Genomic DNA, 25,506 nt, shown 5'->3' on the forward strand with positions numbered 1-25,506 from the left:
GACCTTTAAACAGTTTTGTCAATTACTGGAAGCATCTCAGCAAAGTATTTCTCTGTGACGTTAAAGAAAACAGTTACCAACCTGATCCCCAAACAAGCTGGGGAACTGGCTTCCATGCCCTTGCTGTGGAGGTGACCCAGGACCCACTGAGCTAACATTGAGATCAGGATCAATACACACTTAGTGTGTGACATAGTGAAAGTTTTCCTCTCTTTGAACTCCTCTAAATAGTCATTTTGCTTCCTCTTGGGGATCACTGCTCAGCCTCGATGGCCTTTCAGGACCTCCTGGATCAAGTTGGAGGCCTGGGGCGATTCCAGATCCTTCAGATGCTTTTGCTTTGTATCTCCAGCCTCATCACCTACCCTCATATTCTATTGGAGAACTTCACTGCAGCTGTCCCTGGTCATCAATGTTGGGTCCACATTCTCAACAATAATACTGACTCTGCTAATGCCACTGGGACCCTCAGCCCTGATGCCCTCCTGAGAATCTCCATCCCACTGGACTCAAACCTGAGGCCAGAGAAGTGTCGTCGCTTCAGCCGCCCCCAGTGGCAGCTCCTTAACCTTAACAGGACCTTCCCCAACATAACTGACCTGGACACAGAGTCCTGTGTGGACGGCTGGGTATATGACCAAAGCATCTTCACCTCCACTATCGTGACTGAGGTAAGAGGCCTCATTTATGTCTTGTGAGTATATGGTCTGAGTCTTTAAGGGTAACTGAGTAACGAATAAGTTTCTAGCCTTTTTAGTCACTATTAGGTGCTCATTCTTCAATCTTTAAGCAAATATTAATTACTTCTTTATTGAATGCCAAACACCTATATATTTAATAAGTTTAATGAACTCAAAAACAGATGTGACCTTGCTATTATATGGCTTTTATTGTTAGAAAGACCAAAGGTTAAGAAAGTAATTTATGTGATGTGTTTAAAAGATCATTAATGTTCAGCCTTGCTCGTAAATTAGAAATATCAGAGATATTGATGGAAACCTCCAAGCACTGTATCCTAAAGCAGCCATATAAGAAGACCTGTGATGAAATTCTGGCATCAGGAAACTTTTTAAGGCCCTCAAATATTGCACACTATGGCCAAGATTGAGGACCACTTAATATGGAACAAAACAAGGCATTGTTAAATCTAACAGCTTTAGAGAAGGCTTCCTAAAAGAAGTTATATTTAAGCTGAGACTTGAATAGTAAAAATCAGCTAATGTAAAAAAGGAAGCTGGAGAGGGAAAAGGGGATAAAATAAACAACCATGTGAATTGTTTAAACTGCTTCAATCAGGTTTCCACTGAGAGGTTATAAATCGTGGAGCTCTCCTTTGCTGCTTTCTTTCTCTTCCAGTGGGACCTGGTATGTGAATCTCAGTCACTAAAATCAATGGCCAAATTCTTATTCATGGCTGGAATGCTGGTGGGAAGCATCGTATATGGCCATTTATCAGACAGGTGAGTGTCTCTGAATCACAGCTGTCTTTACTCAGGTATTTTCAAGAACTCATAAGTATTCTTCCATTAAGAAACATTTATTGCAAATTACACTGTCCTGGGGCTTCCTTAGTCCCCAGGGATCTAGAAACACAAACAAATGGAGAATTGCTATCAGTGTGGTAAGTGCTACTTTATCAGCTGTGAGCATTGCGTATGGGATACAGAAACAACATCTCCATCAGACATGGGAGCAGTTTTAGGATGAGGTTTGGAGCAGAGGTGCCACATCGTAGCTTATAAAGATTAAGAAAATAGGTGCCTATGGGAACAGAGAGGAACACGTTTCACGTCATGAGATTCAACCTGTGTTCAGTCCCTCCTAACGTCTCTTATCTGCATGCTTGTGGATTTTTAGAGTATGGTTATCATGTCCTTATTTCTCAAATATGCTGGTAGACATTCCTATGAAACCTGTGTTATACATAGCAATGTATCTTGGTGGTGTATAAAAAAGTATTTCAGTGGCCTTGATTTTTATTTTTCTAAAACACTACAGTAAACATAAAAATTTCAACCTTGTAGGGGAATTAATCTAATGACAACTTCTATCACAACTTGTGGTCTTAGAAATGGAAGTATCCTGTGCCTGACAGTACACTTCTGAATTAGACAACCCAACCAATTCCACCAACCACCCAAGTCTGTCTTCTCTAAAGGGTATGGGGAATTAAGGTGCTCCTTACCATCTACTAGCATAATGTCATCTATTATCTCAGCTGAAAATAATGAATTCTGAGTGTATGATCTTTTTTTTTTTTTAAAGGTAAGATACCTTATTTAAAAAGGTACCTTATAAAAGTGTTCAGAGTCACAGTGTTCATTTCTAACAGTTCTGTAACACATGTGAAAGTGAAAGTCGCTCAGTTATGTCTGACTCTTTGCGGCCCCATGGACTGTGTAATCCATGGAATTCTCCAGGCCAGAATACTGGAGTGGGTAGACTTTCCCTTCTCCAGGGGATCTTCCCAACCCAGGGATTGAACCCAGGTCTCCCACATGGCGGGCAGATTCATTACCAGCTGAGCCACAAGGGAAGTCTGGATATGAAGCCCTATTCCATTGATCCATTCAGTAATACAGAACTGTTAGATTATACATAGTGTATAAAAGTGTTCAGAGTCGGAGTGTTCATTTCTAACAGCTCAATTACACAGAACTGTTTACCTTGCAGAAATAAAAATTAAACAATATATCTATGCTGACTGATTTTTGAAAAAGTTTCAAGCCCATTTAATGGGTAAAATATGCCCTGTTTAACAAACAGAGCAGTGCCAATTAGACATACAGCAAAAGATGCAAGTAAACCTAAAACCAAGCAAATATTAACACAAAATGGATTCGCAACTTTAATAAAAGAGCTAAAACCATAAAACTCTTAGAAGAAAACAGGGGTAAATCTTCTTGACTTTGGCAATGGATTCTTAGATATAACATTAAAAGTGTGAGTAACAAAAGAAGATATAAATAGGTGGGCTTTCATCAAAATGAAAAACTTCAGCACATCAAAGGGTATTATCCATAAAGTGAAAAGATAATGTGTCTAATGGGAGAAAATATTTGTAAATCATATATAAAGAATAAAGATAGGTGAATAGACCAATGGAATAGGGTTTAATATCCAGACTATATAAAAACTGGATAAGACTATATATCTTACAACTCAACAACAAAAAGACAAAGAACTCAATTTTTAAATGAGCAAAAGTCTTGAATATACATTTCTTTTATAAAGTTATATATATAGGGCATAAGCATATAAAAAGATGCTCAACATGATGTCATTTTAAAACTATAAGTCAAAACACAATAAAATGCCACTTCACATGTACTAGGATTGCTATAATCCAAAAAAATGGAAAATAGCATGCTTTCACAAGGATGTAGAAAAACTGGAATCTTGTACATTGTTGATGGGGAGGTGAATTGGTACCACCACTATGACAAATACTTTTGGCGTCTTCAAAAAATTAAATTTAGAGAAACCACATGACCTAACAATTTCATTGCTAAGTATAAAATCAGAAGAGTTGAAAACAAGGACTCAAATAGCTTATAAAACAATGTCATTGCAACATTATTCACAATAGCCAAAAGGTGAAAACTACACATATCCATCAACAGATAAATGGGTAAAATGTGATATGTACAGCCATAAAAAGAAATAAAGTTCTGTATATCATCCTAAAACTTGTAGGACCATGAAAACATGTAAACTAAAATGACAGACAAAATATAACAAATGCTTATGATCCCACTTACCTAAAATATATAGACTAGGAAAATTCATGAAGAAAAATGCAGATTAGAGATACCAGAAGCTGGGAAGAAAAAGGAATGAGGAGTTATTGCTTAATGGGTACAAAGTTTCTACTGAGGATTTTGAAAAGTTTTGGCAGTAGAGAGTGATGATGGTTGCCTAACATCATGAATGTAATACCAGTGAGTGACCTATGTAATCAAAAGTGGTTAAAATAGCCAATCATATTTTATGTATTATACTACAACTAAAAAGAAATATGAGGCTTCCCTAGTGGCTCAGATGGTAAAGAACCACCTGCAGTGTGGGAGACCTGGGTTCAATCCCTGGGTTGGGAAGATCCCTTAGAGAAGGGCATGGCAACCCACTCCAGTATTCTTGCCTACAGAATCCCCATGGACAGAGGAATCTGGAGGGCTACAGTCCATGGGATCGCAAAGAGTCAGACATGACTGAGTGACTTAGCACACACAGCACAAAAAGAAGTATAACGAAAAGAATGAGAAGACAAACCACAAACTGGGAAAATATACTTGCAAAAGACACCTGAAAAAGAATAGTTAACCAAAATACACAAAGAACTCTTTGAAATTTATTTATCTGTTTTTAATTGGAGGATAGTTGCTTTACAACAGTGTGTTGATTTCTGCCGTATATCAACATGATCAGCCATAGCCATATGTAAACAAAGAACTCTTAAAAAAAGAAAAATGAACGTTCTAATTAAAATATGACCCACCTCCCAGAATATTGGAAATAAAAGCAAAAATAAACAAATGGGACCTAATTAAAATTAAAAGCTTCTGCACAACAAAAGAAACTATAAGCAAGGTGAAAAGACAGCCTTCAGAATGGGAGAAAATAATAGCAAATGAAGCAACTGACAAACAACTAATCTCAAAAATATACAAGCAACTCCTGCAGTTCAATTCCAGACAAATAAATGACCCAATCAAAAAAGAGGCCAAAGAACTAAATAGACATTTCTCCAAAGAAGACATACAGATAGCTAACAAACACATGAAAAGATGCTCAACATCACTCACTATCAGAGAAATGCAAATCAAAATCACAATGAGGTACCATTTCACACCAGTCAGAATGGCTGCAATCCAAAAGTCTACAAGCAATAAATGCTGGAGAGGGTGTGGAGAAAAGGGAACCCTCTTACACTGTTGTTGGGAATGCAAACTAGTACAGCCACTATGGAGAACAGTGTGGAGATTCCTTAAAAAACTGGAAATAGAACTGCCTTATGACTCAGCAATCCCACTGCTGGGCATACACACCAAGGAAGCCAGAATTGAAAAAGACACGTGTACCCCAATGTTCATTGCAGCACTGTTTATAATAGCCAGGACCTGGAAGCAACCTAGATGTCCATCAGCAGATGAATGGATAAGAAAGTGGTGGTACATATACACAATGGAGTATTACTCAGCCATGAAAAAGAATACATTTGAATCAGTTCTAATGAGGTGGGTGAAACTGTAGCCTATTATACAGAGTGAAGTAAGCCAGAAAGAAAAACACCAATACAGTATACTAACACATATATATGGAATTTAGAAAGACGGTAATGATAACCCTGTTTGCGAGACAGCAAAAGAGACACTGATGTATAGAACAGTCTTATGGACTCTGTGGGAGAGGGAAAGGGTGGGATGATTTGGGAGAATGGCATTGAAACATGTATAATATCATATAAGAAACGAATCGCCAGTCCGGGTTTGATGCAGGATACAGGATGCTTGGGGCTGGTGCACTAGGATGACCCAGAGGGATGGTACGGGGAAGGAGGAGAGAGGCGGATTCAGGATGGGGAACATGTGTACACCCGTGGTGGATTCATGTTGATGTATGGAAAACCAATACAATATTGTAAAGTAATTAGCCTCCAATTAAAATAAATGAATTTAAATTAAAAAAAATATAGTCAGAAAATTTGAATGACATCTCCACAGAAGTTGTACAGATGGCAAATAAACATATGAAAAGATGCTCCACAGCATATATCTTTAGGGAAATACAAACTAAAACAATGATATACTACTACATACCTATTATACAGATAGATAGATAGATAGATACACATCAAATGCAAAGATGTAGAGCAGCAGGCACTCTCTCTTATTCATTGCTGATGGGAATGTAAAATAATATAGCCACTTTTGAAAACATGTTGACAGTTTCTTACAAAATTGAGCACATTCTTGCCAAATAATCTAGGAATCATACTCCTTGGTAATTACCAAGGAGCTGAAAAGTTATGTCCACACAAAACCTACCCAGGGATGTTCATAGCAGCCTTATTCATATCTCCTAAGCCAAAACTTAGAAGATGAAAGCATGGATAAATGCATTTATTTTAGCAAATTGTGGTACATCAAGCCATAGGATCTTATTCAATGCTAAAAGGAAATGAACTATCAAGCCATGAAAAGATATGGAAGAACTTTAGATATATACTGCAAAGTGAAAGAACCTAATCTGGAAAGTCTATATACTGTATGATTCCAACTACATAACATTCTGGAAAAGATAAAACTATGGAAACAGCAAAATGATAAGTGGTAGATAGGAGGAAAATAGGGCTTCCCTGGTGGCTCAAATGGTAAAGAGTCCGCCTGCAATGTGGGAGACCTGAGCTCGATCCCTGGGTTGGGAAGATCCACTGGAGGAAGGCATGGCAACCCACTCCATTATTCTTGCCTGGAGAATCCCCATGAACAGAGGAGCCTGGCAGGCTACAGTCAGACACGACTGAGCAACCAAGCACACAGCACACACAGGAGGAAAATAAAAGAATAGGCAGAACACAGAGGTATTTTAGGGCAGTGAAACTACTCTTTATGACACTGTAACAGTGGGCACATGTCATTACATTTGTCAAAACCCATAGAATGTACAATAGCAAGAGTGCATCTTAATGTATTCCTAATGAACCTTGGAAAATAATGACATATCACTGTAGGTTCATTAGTTGCATCAAATATGTCTATTGGTGCAAACAGGTAGGGACACTGCATGAGTAGGGGCAGGGTATATTGAGAAATCTCTGTATTTTCCTTTCATTGTTGCAGTCAACCTAAACTCCTCTAAAAAATTAAGTTCTTTAAAAAACACCAAATTAGGAGCACCTAAATACGTAAAGCAAATATTAACAGACATAAAGGGAGAAATTGACATGACACAATAATAATAGGGGACTTCGGCACCTTGATTATACCAATGGAGAGATCATCCAGACAGAAAATCAGTAGCAGCATTAAATGGCACATTAAACCAGATGGTCTTAATATATATACACATATGTATATATATATATATACATATGTATATATATATATACGTATGTATATATAGATTAGCTCATCAAAAAACAGAATACACATTATTTTCAAGTACACATGTAACATTATCCAGGATAAGTCATATGAGAGGTCACAAAACCAGTAATAGTAAATTTAAAAAAATTGAAATCCTATCAGGCATCTTTTGTGACCACAATACTATGAGACTGGAAATCCACTATAAGAAAAAAAAACTGCCAAAAACACAAGGATATGGAGGTTAAACAAAGGCCGCTAAATAACTAATGGTTCACTGAGTAAATCAAAGAAGAAATTAAAAAAAAATACCTAGAGACAAGTGAAACTGAAAACACAGCAATCCAAAATCTATGGAAATCAGCGAAAGCAGTACCAAGAGGAAATTTATACAAGTCTACCTCAGAAAACAAGAAAAATCTCAAATAATAACCAAACCTTACACCTCAAGAACTAAAAAGAAGAACAAACAAAACCCAGAGTTAGCAGAAGGAAAAAAATAAATATCAGAGCAAAAAAATCAATAATACATTAAAAGGATCATACACCATGGTCAAGTGGAATTTATCCCAGGGTAGGGATGCAACAGTGGTTCAGTATCTGCAAATCAATCAGTGTAATAAAACACATTAACAAACTGAAGAATAAAAATCATATTATCATCTTGATAGATGCAGAAAAACCTTGAAAAAATCCAACATTTATTTATGATAAAAGCTCTCAACAAAGAAGTTACATGTCTCAACACACTAAAGGCCATATGTGACAAGCCCACAGTTAACTAACATCATACTCAATGGTGGAAAATTGATAGCATTTCCAGTAATATCAGGATCAAGACAAGGACACCCTCCCTCACCTCTTTTATTCACTTTTATTTACATAGTACTGGAAGTCCTAGCCACAACAATCAAATTAAAAAAAAAAAAGAAAGAAAAGGAATCCAAATTGTAAAGGAAGAAGTAAAACTGTCACTGTTTTTAAATAATATGACACCATAAACAGAAAATCCTAAAGATGCTACCAAAAAGCTACTAGAACCCATCAATGAATTTGGCAAAGTTGCAGGATATAAGGAGAAGGCAATGGCATCCCTCTCCAGTACTCTTGCCTGGAAAATCCCATGGACGGAGGAGCCTGGTAAGCTGCAGTCCATGGGGTCGCGAAGAGTTGGACACGACTGAGTGACTTCACTTTCACTTTTCACTTTCATGCATTGGAGAAGGAAATGGCAAACCCACTCCAATGTTCTTGCTTGGAGAATCCCAGGGACGGGGGAGCCTGCTGGGCTGCCATCTATGGGGTCACACAGAGTCGGAAATAACTGAAGCGACTTAGCAGCAGCAGGACCAGCAGGATATAAAATTAATTTACAGAAATCTGTTATATTTCTGTATACTAACAATCAGAAAGAAAAATTAAGAAAACAATCCCATTTACAGTTGCATCAAAAAGAATAAAAATCCTAAGAATAAGTCCAAATGAAGGGGTACAATATCTGTACTTGGAAAACTATTAGTCATTGATGAAAGAAACGGAAAACAACCACAAAAGAGGAAAGATAAACTGTCCTCAAGGATTAGAGAATAAATATTGCTAAAATGAACATACTGCCCAAGGTGATGCCCAAAATCAATGCACTCCCTATCAAATTACCAAAGTTATTTCTCACAGAACTAGAATAAATAATTCTAAAACTTATATGGAAGCATGAAAGACCCCCCAACAGCCAAAGCAATCCTGAGAAAGAAGAGCAAAGCTGGAGTGTCATGCTTTCTGATTTCAAACTACACTACACGTGTACACCCATGGTGGACCATGTTGATGCATGACAAAACCAATACAATATTGTAAAGTAAAAAATAATAATAATAATAAATAAATAAAACAAACTACACTACAAAGGTACAGTAATCAAAGTTTTATACGAGCTCAAAACCAGACACACAGATCAATAGGACCCAATAGAAAGCCCAGAAACAAACTCATCACATGTCTATGGGCAATTAAAGAATATACAATGGAAATAGATGGCCCTCCTCAGGAACCAGTATTGAGAAAACATGTCTGACTCTTTGCAAACCCTTGGACTGTAGCTCTCCAGGCCTCTGTCCATGGAATTTTCCAGGTACTAATACTGGAATGGGTTACCATTTCCTGCTCCAGGAGATCTTCCCAACCCAGGAATCAAACCCACATCTCTTGCAGCTCCTGCATTGGCAGGCAGATTCTTTACCACTGTGCCACCTGGGAAGCCCTAAAATGGATTATTGCCAGCCATAAAAAAGAATGATATCTTTCCATTTGTGACAACATGGATGAAGAAACAATTCAGACAAAGACAAATGCCAACTTCACTAATATGTAGAATATAAAAAGAAAACGATGAACAAAACAGAAACAGTTATGGATAAAGAGAACAATCAGGTGGTTCTAGAGGGACAGGGATGTGGGGGGGGGGGAATGATGAGGGAGACTAAGAGGTTTAAACTTCCAGGTGTGCAATAAATGAGCCAAGGATATGAAATGTACAGTGTGGGGAGTACAGTCATTAACTATGTAATATCTTTGTATGGAGACAAGCTTGTCTTACCATGGTGATCATTTTGATATGTATAGAAATACTGAATCACTATGTTGTGTAATAGGAACTGACCTAGTATTGTAGGTCAGTTAGGCTCCAAAAGCAAACAAACTCACAGAAAGCTTTATTACCAGAGGCAGACATGAGAAGAGGGGAAATTGGATGAAAGCAGTCAAAAGGTAGAAACTTTCAGTTATAAGTACTAGGGATGCAATGTATAACATGATGAATATAATTAACATGGCTTCATGTTATATATGAAAGCTGTTAAGACAATAAATCCTGAGTTCTCATCACACAGAAAAAAAAATTTTCCCTTTCTTTAAATTTGCATCTATAGGGGATGATGAATGTTCACTAAATTTATTGTGATAATCATTTCATGACATGAGGCAAATCATTATCCTGTATACCTTAAACTTGTCCAGTGCTGTATTTCAATTATATCTCAACAAAATTTCATTGCAGCACTGTTTACAAAGCTAGGACATGGAAGCAACCTAGATGTCCATCAGCAGACGAATGGATAAGGAAGTTATGGTACATATACTCAATGGAATATTACTCAGCTATAAAAAAGAACACATTTGAGTCAGTTCTATTGAGGTGGATGAAACTGGAGCCTATTATTCAGAGTGAAGTAAGCCAGAAGGAGAAACACCAATACAGTATATTAACACATATATATGGAATTTAAAAAGATGGTAATGACGACCCTATATACAAGACTGCAAAAGAGACACAGATATAAAGAACAGACTTTTGGACTCTGTGGGAGAAGACAAAGGTGGGATAATTTGAGAGAATAGCATTGAAATATGTATATTACCATATGTAAAATAGATGACCAGTGTGTTTGATGCATGAAGCAGGGCACTCAAAGCTGGTGCTCTGGGGCAACCCAGAGAGATGGGGTGGGGAGGGAGGTGGGAGGGGGGTTCAGGATGGTGAGACACATGTACATCCATGGCTGATTCATGTCAATGTATGGCAAAAACCACCACAATATTGTAAAGTAATTAGCCTCCAATTAAAATAAATACATTTAATTAAAAAAAAACAAGGTAGGAGGAAGAAAAACAGAAAATTTTAAAAAAGAAAATAATAAGAATAAAATTAGAAAACATCCCCTAAGTTTCAAAGTGTGTATTCTTTTTTTTTTTTTTTCATTTCTACTATACTGTTGTTACTACTACTGTATCTAACCTGTTTCCATTTCTCAGGTTTGGGAGGAGGTTAATTTTCAGATGCTGTTTGCTCCAGCTTGCCATTACTGACACCAGTGCAGCCTTTGCTCCCACCTACCTCATTTACTGCTCGCTACGCTTCTTGGCTGGGTTTTCTACCATGAGCATCCTGACAAATTGTACTGTTCTTAGTAAGTCAAAACTTTGGGTCTTTGACATTTTCCAAGCCTTCAATTTGACTTTTGAATTCTAACTTTGTCTGAAGTCAAGATCCTGCTTGTGTTTTCTTTCAGTTGTAGAATGGACAGTGCCCCGATTCCAAGTCATGGGAATGACCCTGTCGATCTGTGCTGCTTGCTTGGGCCAGATCATCCTGGGAGGACTCGCTTTTGCCATTCGAGACTGGCACACCCTTCAGCTGGTGTTTTCTGTACCATTATTTGTCTTATTTCTTTCCTCAAGGTATAAAATTTCTTTCTTTATCTGAGAAGACCCTAGATGCAAGGTACATGGAGTTAGGATGCAAGAATTCTGATTGGTCTTAGTCAATATTTGAACACATGCTTAACTAATCTGTGCCCTGTGTACAATTAAAGAAGTAGAACAGTTAGTGTTACAAGATAATATCAAGGACATTCAGGTAAATGTGAATTTTAGATAAAACACGAAATTTTTATATAGTAACCCCCAATACTGAATGGAGCCTGAGTGATTACCTGGTGGCTCAGATGGTGAATAATCTGCCTGCAATGCAAGAGACCCGGGTTTGATCCCTAGAACAGGAATATCCCCTGGAGAAGGGAATGGCTACCCACTCCAATATTTTTGCCTGGAGAATTTCATGGACAGAGGAGCCTGGAGGGCTACAGTCCAAAGGTCGCAAAGAGTTGGGCACAACTAAAATCTAACACTTTCAATACTTTTCTGTATTTTTATTTACTAACCTGATAAAAATACAGTGTCTCGTTAAATTAAAATTTCAAATAAACAGCAAATACTTTTTAGTGTATGCACAAAATATGGCATGGGACATAGTGGTACTCAAGGTTTACTCGTATTCACTAGTAATCTAAATTCAAATTTAACTAAACACAATATTTTATTTGCTAAAACTGATACTGTCCCTCTGAATCACAGGAAGGGAACACTATGACTCCAAGTCTATACTCTGGCAGTAAACGTTTCTGCATGCAGAGGTCATCTTCAGCGTTTCCTAGTTATGGTGAAAGTGAAAGTCGCTCAGTCATGTCTGACTCTTGGTGACTCCATGGACTATACAGTCCATGGACTTCTCCAGGCCAGAATACTGGAGTGGATAGTCTTTCCCTTCTCCAGGGGATCTTCCCAACCCAGGGATCGAACACAGGTCTCCCAAATTGCAGGTGGATTCTTTACCAGCTGAACCTCAAGGGAAGCCCAAGAATCCTGGAGTGGGTAGTCTATCCAGAGGATCTTCTCAACCCAGGAATCAAACCGGGCTGTCCTGCATTGCAGGTGGGTTCTTTATCAACTGAACTATCAGGGAAGCCCCTAGTTATGGTACGAGAGAATATACATTATATTTTCTGGTGTAACAAAAAAAGAGGTAGGCATTAGATGGAAGGGGAGAGGTATTTCAGGAAAAAAAAGGTATGTGAAAAAATGAGGAAATGAGAGTTGGTTGTACCTCTGTTCTCTTCTTTGATCAGGTGGCTGGCAGAGTCTGCTCGGTGGCTGATTATCACCAACAGACCCGAGGAGGGCTTAAAGGAACTTAAGAAAGCTGCACACAGGAATGGAAGGAAGAATGCTGGAGACGCCCTAACCATGGAGGTGAACAGGAGAGGGGATTGGGATGACGTGACCTGACATACACCCTAGTCGGTGTCCAAGTGAATAAAGGGTGGGAACACAGGTGTGGTTGGGGTCTACTTAGCTCATTGTCCTCGTCTTCAATAGCTGCCCACATTGTTTGAGTGAATATTAAGAGAGAGCATGATGCTGCTGAAGGGACTGGACACAGATATTTCACTCAACAGAGGCAGAAAGCACTTAGTATGTATGATTGTAAAGACTGTGTATTGATCACCCTTTGTGTTAGAGAAAGTAAAAAACAAACAAACAAAAAAACACAACCTAATCCATTTCTTTCCAATTAACATTCCAATGGCTTTTTTTGTCAAGATGGTAAGTCAAGAAGAAGGGCAGCTTAGTGACCATGCAGAAAAGAGCATGTGAAAGTGAAAAACAGTCGTGTCCAACTCTTTGCGACCCCACGGACTGTACAGTCCCTGGAATTCTTCAGGCCAGAGTTCTGGAGTGGATAGTCTTGCCTTTCTCCAGGGGATCTTCCCAACCCAGGGACTGAAGCCAGGTCTTCCACATTGCAGGCAGATTCTTTACCAGCTGAGCAACCGGGGAAGCCCAAGAATACTGGAGTTGGTAGTCTATCCCTTTTCCAGCAGGATCTTCCCAACCCAGGAATTGAACCAGGGTCTCCTGCAGCAGGTGGATTCTTTATCAACTGAGTTATAAGGGAAGGCCATTATTAACTTTTTTTTGTTAGCAATGATAAGAGAATGGAAAGAATGCTAATAGAGACAAGGAGAAATCATCTGCCCTTGTTAATAGGAAAAAGAGAAGGTTAGGGGCTAGACAGTCAAACAAGAACAATAAAACATTTCTGCAAGTTCACTCATTGGCACATCTGATCAGTTTTTTGAAATCACTTTATTGAGGTTTTAACATACAAAGAACTGTACCTATTTAATGTACAACTTGATGGATTTGCAAGTTAGTATACATCTGAATATCATCACCACAGTTTATACAATAAACATATCCACTATCTCCTAAAACTTTCTCCATCCTTCTTTATTTTTTTTTTTTTGTGATAACACAATGTAAGACCTCCCACCACAGCAAATTTTGAGTGCACAGTACAGTATTATAACCCTAGACATAATGCTATAGATTCCTTTAGGATTGATTTATCTTGCTCAACTTAAACTTTGTACTCTATGATAAATATTGTCCCATTTCTCACATCCCCCAGCACCTGGCAAGCACTATTCAGAAACTCTCTGCTTCTTTGAGTTTGACTATTTTAGATTCCTTGTATAAGTGGTATCTGGTAGTATTTGTTCTTTTGCACATGGCTTATTTTTTGTAGCATAATATCCTCTAGGTTAATCACACTGTGGCAAATGGCAAAATTTCTTTACTTTTATTGCTGAATAATATACCATTTTGCATATATATAGATGGCACTTTCCTTTTCTATTCATCCATGAATGGACATTTGTTTCCATATCTTAACTATTGGGAATAATGATCCAATGAACATATGAGGGCAGATATCTCTTCAAGATCCTGATTTCAATTCCTCTGAATGTATATCCAGAAGAAGGATTACAGGATAACATGCTAGTTTTGGTCTCAATTTTTTGAGGAACCTCCCTACTGTTTCCATAGTGGCCACAGCATTTCACATTCCCAGCAACAGTGTACAAGGGTACCCTGTTCTCCACATCTTCACCAATACTTATTACTTTTTTTATAATAACCATTCTAACTGGTGTGCAGTGGTAACTCATAATTTTGATTTGCCTTTCCCTAACAATTAGTGATGTCAAGCACTTTTTAATGTACCTGTTGGCCATTTGTATGTGGTCTTTGCAGAAAGGTCTGTTCAGTTTGTATGCCCATTTTTTGTTGTCACTCAGTTGCAAAGTCATGTCCAACTCTTTTCGAGCCCATTGACTGCAGCAGGCCAGGCTCCCCTGTCCTTCACTATCTCCTGGAGTTTGCTCAAACTCATGCCCATTGAGTTGGTGATGCCATCCAACCATCTCATCCTCTGCCGTACCCTTGTCCTCCTGCTTTCAATCTTTTCCAGCATCAGGGTCTTTTCCAATGAGTCGGCTCTTCACATCAGGTGGCCAACGTATTGGAGCTTCAGCATCAGTCCTTCCAATGAAAATTTAGGGTTGATTTCCTTTAGGTTTGACTAGTTTGATCTCCTTACTGTCCAAGGAACTCATCAAGAGTCATCTCCAGCATCTTTTTTATTTTATTTTATTTTATTTTTTAACTTTACAATATTGTATTGGTTTTACCATATATCCAGCATCTTCTAAAGCATTAGTTATTCATTGTTCAGCCTTCTTTATAATGCAATTCTCACATCCATACATGGCTACTGGAAAAACCATAGCTTTGACTAGACAGAACTTTAATTGAATTATTTGGGTTTTTCACTACTGAGTTGTAGGAGTTTCCTATATATTCTGGATATTAACCCTCTATAAGACACATGGCTCACAAATATTTGCTTCCAGTCTGCAGTTGCTTTTTAATTTTGTCAATTATTTCCTAGCTGTGTAAAGGCTTTTCAGTTTGATATAGTACCATTTGTCTATTTTTGCTTATTATCTGTGCTTTTGGTGTCAGAACCAAAAAATCATTGCCAAGACCAATATCAACAAGCTTCTCTCCTATATTTTCTTTAGCAATTTTATACTTTAGGTTTTTAGTCTTTAATCTATTTAAGTTGATTTTTTATTTTCTTCACTTACTTTATTTTAATTGGAGGATAACTTCTTTACAATATTGTGGTGGCTTTTGCCGTACATTGACATGAATCACCCACAGGTGCATAGTGTAAGGTAAATTTCCAATTTCATTTTTTGCATGTAGATATCCAATTTTAATAAACACCATTTATTAAAGACAATCTTGTCCCCATTGTGAATTCTTGGCACAACTGTCAGAAATCAATTGTCTGTATATGCATGAGTCTATTGCTGGGCTCTCTATTCTGTTCTATTGGTCTATATGTCTTTATGCCAGTATCATGCTCTTGATACCTGTGGCTTTGTTATATATTTTGAAACAAGAATATGTGATGCTTCCAGCTTTGTTTCTGTTCAAAAATGCTTTAACTGTCAGGGGGGTCTTCTATATTTCCATATGAATTTTAGGGTGTTTTTTTTTCTATTTCTGTAGAGAATGTCAATGGGATTTTGACAGGGATTTATTGAACCTGCATATTGCTTTGTGTTGTATGGACATCTTAACAATACTAATTTGTTTAATCCATGAGCATGGATGTCTTTTAAGTTTCTTGTATCTGCCTTAATTTCTTTCTTCAATGTTTTCAATATGCCAGTCTTTCACCTCCTTGGTTAAGTTTATCCCTAAATGCTTTATTGTTTTTGATGATATTGCAAATAAGACTGTCTTCCTAATGTTATTTTTAGATAGCTTGTGGCTGGTGTATAGAAATACAACTGATTTTATATGTTAAATTTTTATCCTGCAAATTAACTGAGTTCACTTTTAACAACTTTTTGGATATGTGTTTAGGTTTTTCTACAAATAAGATCATGTTGTCTAAAAAAAAGATCATTTTACTTCTTTCTTTCTGATTTGGATGCCTTATTTTTTTCTTATCTAATTGTTCTGGCCAGAACTTCCAATTCTATGTTGAACTGAAGTGCAATCCTTGTCTAGTTCCAGATCTTAGAGGAAAATTTTTCAGCTTTTCATTATAGAGTATGATATTAGCTGTGGGCTTTTCATACATGGCCTTTAATGGAAGTTCCTTCAGTACTTAATTTGTTGAGAATTTTTGCCATGGAAGTGTGTTGAATTTTGTCAAATGCATTTTCAGCATTTATTGTGAGAATCATATGATCTTTAGCCTTCATTCTGCTACTTTGGTGTATCACATTTATTTGCTTGTACTGAACCATCCTTGCATCCCAGGAATAAAGCCCACTGGGTAATGGTGTATGATCTTTTTAATATGCTGTTAAATTTGGTTTGCTAACATCTTGTTGCTTATTTTTTTGACCATATTCTTCAGGAATGTTGGCCTGTATTTTTTTTTTCTTTTCTTTCCTTATGGTTTCTTTATTTCACTTTGCTGTTAGGACAATAGTGGCCTGACAAAATTAATTTAGAAGGATTTCTATCTTCTATTTTTTGGAAGAGTTTGAGAAGATTCATATTAATTCTTTAAATGTTTGGTAGAATTCATCTGTAATGCTATATAATATTAAGCTTTTATTTCTGGAATTTTTAATTACTGCCTCATGCTGTTTATTAGTTATTCATCTATTGAGGCTTTCTAGTTCTTCTCAGTTCAGTCTTTGTAGGTTATATGTCATATATTTGTGTTAGATTGATCCTTTTGCCATTATAAATTACCTTCTTGGTCTCTTGTGACAGTTTTTGATTAAAGTCTATTTTATCTATACAAGGTGACTATCCCTGCTCTATTTTGGTTATCATTTTCATGGAATGTCTTTTTTCATCCATTATTTAAAGTCTATGGTTTTCTTAAACTTTAGAAATGGAAAAACCTTCTAAATTCATTTTGTCAGGCCAATATGATCCTGACACCAAAATGAGACAAAGATACCATAAGAAAAGAAAAGAAAGAAATATAGGCCAACGTTCCTGAAGAGTATAGCTGAAAAATCATCAACAAGATGTTAGAAAACCAAATTCAACAATTAAAAAGATCATACACCATTACCCAGTTGATGTTTTTGAACTGTGGTGTTGGAAAAGACTCTTGAGAGTCCCTTGGACTGCAAGGAGATCAAACCAGTCAATCCTAAAGGAAATCAATCCTGAATACGCATTGGAAGGACTGATGCTGAAGCTGAAACTCCACTACTTTGGCCATCTGATGCAAAAAGCAGACTCGTTAGAAAAGACTCTGATGCTGGGAAAGATTGAAGGCAGGAGGAGAAGGGGACGACAGAGGATGAAATGGTTGGACGGCATCACTGACTCAATGGACATGAGTTTGAAGAAGCTCTGGGAAATGGTGAAGGACAGGGAAACCTTGAGTGCTGCAGTCCATGGAGTCACAAAGAGTAGGACACAACTGAGTGACTGAAAAAACAGGAAATGTAAAGCGATTCTCTTACAGATAGCAGAGAACTTACAGTGGGGGTCAAGCCAGGGTGTGCTGGAAAATGTTTAACACTTTAGTTACAGGAAGAAAAAAAAGCCATAGGTCTCAGATTTGTGGTGCTGATCAATTTCTGTGATGTGAATATTACCACCATAGTCAGTTTCAAGCCACCAACAGGATGGTAACTGCTTAACAAACTATCTAAAAATTTAACAAAGGGCTTTTATGAATTTTCACACTGATTCCAGGACACAACTGGGCAAGGGTTCAAACAGGGGCTGTTTCATGCATTTTAACCCAGGATAGTGTTATGAGTGGTATGAATATTTAGAAGAGGCCGGAGATTGAATTGCCAACATCTGCTGGATCATTGAAAAAGCAAGAGAGTTCCAGGAAAAGATCTATTTCTGCTTTATTGACTGCCAAAACCTTTGACTGTGTGGACCACAACAAACTGTTGAAAATCCTGAAAGAGATGGGAATACCAAACCACCTTACCTGCCCTTTGAGAAATCTGTATGCAGGTAAAGGAGCAACAGTTAGAACCAGACATGGAACAACGGACTGGTTCCAAATTGGGAAGGGAGTACATCAAGGCTGTATATTGTCACCCTGCTTATTTAACTTATATTCAGAGTACATCATGTGAAATGTCGGTCTGGATGAAGCACAAGCTGGGATCAAGATGGCCGGGAGAAATATCAATGACTCAGATATGCAGATGACACCACCCTTATGGCACAAAGTGAAGAAGAACTAAAGAACCTCTTGATGAAAGTGAAAGAGGAGAGTGAAAAATTTGGCTTAAAGCTCAACATTCAGAAAATTAAGATCATGGCATTTGGTCCCATCATTTCATGGCAAATAAGTGGAAAAAATGGAAGCAGTGACAGACTATTTTCTTGGGCTCCAAAATCACCGCAGATGGTGACTATAGCCGTGAAATTAAAAGACACTTGCTCCTTGGAAGAAAAGCTATGACCAAGCTAGACAGCATATTAAAAAGCAGAGACATCACTTTGCCAACAAAGGTCCATCCAGTCAAAGTTACAGTTTTTCCAGCAGTCATGTATGGATGTGAAAGTTGGACTATAAAGGGAGCTGAGTGCCAAAGAATTGATGCTTTTGAACCGGGTGTTGGATAAGACTCTTGAGAGTCCCTTGGACTGCAAGGAGATCCAACCAGTCCATCCTAAAGGAAATCAGTCCTGAATATTCATTGGAAGGACTGGTGCTGAAACTGAAACTCCAATATTTTGGCCACATGATGCAAAGAACTGACCCATTGGAAAAGACCCTGATCCTGGGAAAGATTAAAAGCAGGAGGAGAAAAGGCTGACAGAGGATGAGATGGTTGGATGGCATCATCAGCTTAATGGACATGACTTTGAGCAAGCTTCAGCAGTTGGTAATGGACAGGGAAGCCTGACCTGCTGCAGTCCATGGAGTTGCAAAGAGTCAGACACGACTGAGTAACTGAACTGAACTAAACTTACATTATCATCCAAGACGCAATCCTGACTCCTTTCTTCTAAAAGCCTAAGTCCAATATTTTCACTACTCAGGTTATAACTGAAAGGATCTTATTGCATTTGTAGGTACTCAGTTAAGGTGGGCTTTCACTTCTCTGAATTCCTCATGAAATTATTCCAATGGACTTTATGGTATTTTTTCATTTGTAGAGGTGGGATAAGAATTAAGACTATATTATTTGAATAACTAATAAATAGGTATCTGAGATAAATTGGATATAATTCCATATACACATTTATAGCCTCATGTATGGCCCTGGAAATCCTTGTGAGAGAAATGCTATTATTTTTCTCCACCTACTCTTCTCCTACTCTGATTCCTCTACTTGTTCTTTTTGTTGTTGTAGTTGTTTGGTCACTAAGTCATGTCCAACTCTTTGTAACTCCATGGACTGTGGCACTCCAGGCTTCTCTGTCCTCCACTATCTCCTGGAGTTTCTCAAATTCATGTTCATTGAGCTGTTGATGTGAATTGAGTTTTATAAATATTTAATCACATTTCTCAAGGTATATACCTAGCATATTGCAGGACTATTAAGTAACTCCATATTATAACCAGTTCTGAATATAAATCATTCTACTCCAAGATCTCTCCTGATTTCATCCTCAGATTTAACTCTAGGCATCTCATTCATGGAGGCACAACATGCCAGGAACTCCCCAAAAAGTGACTGAACAAAGAACCAAAACAAAGAATCTCAGGAAATGTTCTTTTCCCTGAGATAAAGTTTTTCTGCAAGGGACAGCCAGCTGATAGCCAAGCTTAGTTTCCAGGTCTTTCATGCCCATCTGGCACAAATGGAGCTTTGGACCATTATCCAAGTAAGCCTGATTTGATTCCCTTTCTTATCTGCATATCTGACATATAATCCCTTTCCAATGCCCTGCAGCCCTCTCAAATCCTGTGTTTAAATATTTTTGTTGCTACATAATTTCCTTCAGTCCCTTTTAACTCAGCAATTCTCTATTCATATCACTTTTACACCCATCGTTACATTTTCAATGACTACATTTTGCAGTAGACAGAAAAGGAAGTCGTCTATCTTGTCCTCTGTTGGGGGCCTCACAATGCCGACCACTGTATGACAACTGAACAGTTTGTTGTTGTTAAAGGTCCTGAGATCCGCCATGCAGGAGGAGCTGGAGGCAGCACAGATCAAATCTTCTGTGTTTGACTTGTTCCGCACACCCAACCTGCGTAAAAGGATCTGTCTCCTGTCCTTCGTAAGGTGGGCTTCACACAGTGCGTGAGAGATGTTAAAATAGTGGCGACATGAATCTATTCCTTATCAAAAGAGCAACATGGTGGGAACAGATCTGAGATAAAACAGAGAGAAAGCCATAATGATAACTACTGTGTTGAATAGTCAAAGGGTTATGAAAAGACTCACCCAGAGCTAGGTATACAACATAGAGTTCTGTTTAGCGTATCACCCTACCAAGTTCATCACTGGAAACAGAGGCTAAGAACTTCAGACATTCTCATGATACAATGTTGGCTTTAACTCTCTTCACTTGTTTGTTTTCATTTTAATTAAGGTAAAATTACAAACCATAAAATGAAGAAGAATATATAGCCTGATGAATATTTCCATATGTAAATATGCAACCATCACCCAGATAAAGATACAGAAAAACTCTAAAGCCCTGGAAGGTTCCATCATGTGTCTTCCACAAAAATACTCCAAATCCTCCTCCAAAACATAACAATGATTAGGAGCTCCAAATATATAACTATCTTATAGTTTTAAAATCATCACTGTGTAAGGAAATATTTCCTAAAACCTATCATGTTTTTATACTTTAAAACCAACTGCTGGCTGCTTGGTTAATAGTTTGGATCATCATTTGTAAGACAAACCTTATGGTAAATGTTGTTCATCTTTGTTCACCACAGATTTGCAAACTTCATGTCATTTTTTGGTCTGATTCTCCACCTCCAGTATATGGGGAGCAATGTTTTCCTGTTCCAAGTTCTTTTTGGTGCAGTCAACCTCCCAGCCAATTGTGTTGCTTTTTGGGCGCTGAATCACCTGGGCCGTCAAGTAAGCCAGACACTCTTCCTGTTTCTTCTTGGAATCTCCATTCTGGCCATCACATTTGTGCCTCAAGGTGAGAAAAGAGCATAGGTTGAAATAAGAAAATGTCTTACCCCGGGTATTTGAAGACAGAATCTGAAGCCAGTAGGAAGTGAAGGCTAGGTTCTAAGGATTCTCCAAAACCAGTCTGAGGATTTAGGATAGATTCTGCCATTAAGTGGCTGCAAAATAGTTCAGACAGTTCAGACAACTAGTTGTCTTCATCATATCTGATATGTATTTGGTAATTGGTACCTGGGACAGCAATTGATCACTTACCCTTTGGCCAATCAAATTGTATCTCATATGAGGACACAATACTGCCACTTCCTCTGTCTGGTCTCTTTCCTATTACAACAGTGTCAGTGACACTTTACTACCTGACTCTATGTATCCACTCATGTGTCCGGAATTAGGTCACCATAACTTCAACCTGGTTCCAGGTTGTCATCTTGACTCCAAGGTATTTTTAATCCCTTCCCTTCAAGCATAGTAGATGTGTAGAATAGGGGAAAATGCATTAAGCTGTTAAGAGCCTCTCTTAAAATCCATGTTACTAAATTAAATGACCATATGCAATGAATAGGGGAAGCCAGATGGTCACCATGCTTCAGGTAACTCCCAGTGCAGTGGCATTTATACAGGATCCCATCTTGAATATCAGCTTCAATGCAAATGTGCTGCCTTTCAACAGAGCCCACTCCAACGTTGTAACACTTTCATGATTTTTTTTTTAAATGGGATAGAAAACTGACTGTCTGAAACATCTTTCCAGAGGTTTCCAAAGTCTATTTTTTCCCTAAAACAGATCCTTATTCTTGAATCTTAAAATATTATTCTAGATCAGGCAATTTTCTAGCTTATCCATTAACATGAGCCCCATTCTTTTATGATTCTTTACTGCATTACTAGCCCTATGTCAATATTGTGTAAACACACAAGTTTTAAAGGATATTGATGAGTCTTAACATCTGTCAGTAATTGCTCATATGATAGTCCTATGTTATATATGAAAGACAGAGGAGACACTGGACAGAATAAATGAAAGCAAACCTTTTCTGGGATTTTGATTTTGTCACCTCCTCTATCTTTAGGAAACTTCTAAGATCTCTGATATGCAGATACAATTGATTCAAATACTCAGGTTTTTAAATTCTCATTAAGCTGTAATATACAGATAAGTCACATTTCTCAGCTATTAGTCTCTGCACATTTTCCATTACATGCATTTTCTCTACCATGTATTTAACACATGCAAATGTTTCCAACTGTGTCTTTTTCACTTATAATTTGGGGGATGTTGATTTCTTCAGCTCAGATGTCCTGAGTCTCACTGATCTTCTTCTCCAGAAATGCAGACCCTGCGTATGGCTGTGTCAGCTTTGGGAATAGCGGTTTCTTCTGTGACTCTCATGTGTTCTTTTGCCCATGGAAATGAACTAACCCCCACCGTTCTCAGGTACACAAGCTCATGGAAGCTCTAGCAGAGTCAAAACAGACCTTTCCCAGCTAATTAAGACTTACAGAAGGAAGAAAACTAATCTAAATCATTATCAAAAGCATTGATTATAGTAGTATTAATAATAAAAATTAGAGCCAAAATTTTAATCAAAATCTCAATTTTGTTAGGCATGTTAAGCCCTTTAATGTATCATCTCCCATAACCTGCTGAACCATTACGGTGCTGTGGGTAAGAGTATTTTTAAATGACAAAGACTTTTTAAAAAACACGTGCACTTGAAAAAATTTGTGAGCAAATAAGAGTATATTTTAAATGTAAAAATACATCATTAGTCTTCATGTGTCTAAATACTGCTCTGATGTCTCCCATGCCTGCAGGCATGCTAAGTTGCTTCAGTCATGCCTGACTCTTTGTGACCCTATGGACTGTAGTCCACCGGGCTGCTCTGTCTACAGGATTCTCCAAGGAAGAATACTGATGGGTTGCCATGCCCTTCTCCAGGGGATCTTCCCAACTCAGGGATTGAACCTGAGTCCCTTACACTGGCAGGTTCTTTACCTCTAACTCCACCTAGGAACCCCATGTGGTCTCCCATAATCAAAGCAAAATAATACATCTCATATTACATGTATGAATTTATACCAGATTATTTTTGTATTGTTGTTTTCACTCCAAGGGTAACAGCTTCAGGATTCTTGGGAATTGCTTCTAATATTGGGGCAGCCCTGGCTCCCCTCTTGATGATCTTAACAGTGTATTCCCCCCACCTGCCCTGGATCATCTATGGAGTCTGCTCCATCCTTGGTGGCCTTGTTGTCCCACTTCTACCTGAAACCAGGAATAAGCCTCTGCCTGACTCCATCCAGGAAGTGGAAAAGGAGTGAGTAAACCCCTGCTTGTCCCTTACAGTTGCTATGTGATACAGGTCTGTGTTGAGGAGGCCAAGGCACCATACAAGGTCATTGTCCCCAGGGGAAGGCTTACATCTAGATTTCTCTAGGTGGTCAGTGCCTTCACTTTAGCTACAGCCTCATCCCTCCTCACAGTGACCTCAGACTTCCCCAAGGCTCCCTGGACCACCCAGACCAGCACCAGTAGGCACCAGTAGGTTTAGTGATGAAGAAGTCAAAATTAGGTGCCCTAGTGTAACATAAACAACCCCTGAAGGTGTTTTACAAACATGCACAGACTTAAACATCAGATTCTCGCCCCTCAGGCCCTGGCAGCCCTCAGCCCAGTGAGGGCAGTAAGCTCTCTGAGATTACTGGTGTATGTAGGTCTGTGACCTGCCATGGTCACTGAAGCAGGTCCCCGAGGGAGACCAAGGAGAGGGCAGGAGCCCCTCCTCTCTCTAAGATGACAATATATCTTAGGAGAAGGAGTCCCAGACCAATACAATCCATTTTCTCTAAAGAATTTAAGGCATAGGTGCCTTTTCCATGTTTTTTAATCTTGTTCTTTTGTTGTTTTCATTGTATTTGCTCTAGGAGAAAAGACTCAAGAAAAGCAAAGCCAGAAGGTACTTTCATGAAAGTGACACAATTTTAAGGAATTCCATTCCAGGCACTATCTGCTAATCAAAGAGCAAGATAAACAAGAAAAATTGGGGTCATTCACAAATACTGGTAAAATTTGGAAAACAAATAAATAAAAACATGTAATAGGAAAATGGACCTCATTTACAATTGCAGTTCTAAGTAACTACATACAAAATACCTATGACTGATCATAATATGAAGTTTGAGGAAAGTCATGATGCTTTTAAAGGAATCATAATAAAACATGTATGTTTCTGGATAGAGAGACAGAACAGCATTAAAACCCATTGATTCTGTTCCAATTAATGGCACAGTCATTGATGGAATAATTATTAGGGGAACAACTTGAAAAATAGTTACAAATTTATCTACAGGTTAATAATAGGCAAGATTCAAAAAATGAAGTTAATGGAGGGAAGGTGGTGCAAGTATTTGGGGCAGTACAGGCTGAAATGAAATGCAAATGCATTTACAACTCAAAAGACATCCAGAATAGGTTTGTGGCATGTAGAACACTTGAAATTTGGAAACTGGAACAGCATAAATCACTGATGGAAATAAATGATTATGTAATAAGTATCACTAACTAACTTTGGAAATAAATGACTAATAATTACCTCACTCCAGTACTCTTGCCTGGAAAATCCCATGGATGGAGGAGCCTGGTGGGCTGCAGTCCATGGGGTCGCGAAGAGTCAGACATGACTGAGCGCCTTCACTTTCACTTTTTACTTTCATGCATTGGAGAAGGAAATGGCAACCCACTCCAGTGTTCTTGCCTGGAGAATCCCAGGGACGGGGGAGCCTGGTGGGCTGTTGTCTATGTGGTCGCACAGGGTTGGACACAACTGAAGCGATGCAGCAGCAGCAGCAGCAATTTAAAAAAGTACTCCACATGTTTAAAATGATGAATGGAACAATTAAGTCACATTATTCAATAGAAAATGTGGGTACAATATCTCAGGATTAAGAAAATTTTCTGATTAGTAAAAACAAATACCAGCAGTTTAAATATAGGTATATTTGACTAAATACTCATTTAAAACCTCTATTGGACAAAACTCTAAAAACTTATGGGATAAATCTAGAAAAATATTAATATTCACCAAAATGATAAAGTACCTTTA

General features: G+C 38.0%; 1 protein-coding gene and 1 long non-coding RNA gene across 2 annotated transcripts in view; one reads left to right on the forward strand and one right to left on the reverse strand.

The window, feature by feature from the left end:
- The window catches only part of LOC139180725 (uncharacterized), a 35,073-nt gene extending 31,215 nt beyond the window's left edge, over positions 1-3,858 (reverse strand). Inside the window, exon 1 of the long non-coding RNA XR_011564985.1 lies at positions 3,762-3,858. This is a non-coding gene — a long non-coding RNA (uncharacterized lncRNA). The remainder of the gene's footprint in view (positions 1-3,761) is intronic.
- On the forward strand, positions 89-25,000 carry LOC109554582 (organic anion transporter 7). Its single transcript, XM_019955186.2, has 10 exons — positions 89-671; positions 1,357-1,460; positions 10,896-11,050; positions 11,153-11,321; positions 12,548-12,671; positions 20,415-20,530; positions 21,199-21,413; positions 22,730-22,838; positions 23,518-23,721; positions 24,329-25,000. The coding sequence occupies exons 1-10, from the start codon at positions 270-272 to the stop codon at positions 24,387-24,389; spliced, it is 1,659 nt and encodes a 552-aa protein (XP_019810745.2). The 5' UTR covers positions 89-269; the 3' UTR covers positions 24,390-25,000.
- Positions 25,001-25,506: the final 506 nt, after the last annotated feature.

Source organism: Bos indicus, chromosome 29 (genome assembly GCF_029378745.1).
Source record: "Bos indicus isolate NIAB-ARS_2022 breed Sahiwal x Tharparkar chromosome 29, NIAB-ARS_B.indTharparkar_mat_pri_1.0, whole genome shotgun sequence".
NCBI lineage: Eukaryota > Metazoa > Chordata > Mammalia > Artiodactyla > Bovidae > Bos > Bos indicus.

Coding starts and splice junctions, on each gene's coding strand:
- LOC109554582 (XM_019955186.2), top strand. CDS start 270: ATGGCCTTTCAGGACCTCCTGGATCAAGTTGGAGGCCTGGGGCGATTC. Junction 11,322..12,547: donor GTCTTATTTCTTTCCTCAAG/GTATAAAATTTC, acceptor TTCTTTGATCAG/GTGGCTGGCAGAGTCTGCTC. Junction 21,414..22,729: donor CATCACATTTGTGCCTCAAG/GTGAGAAAAGAG, acceptor CTTCTTCTCCAG/AAATGCAGACCCTGCGTATG.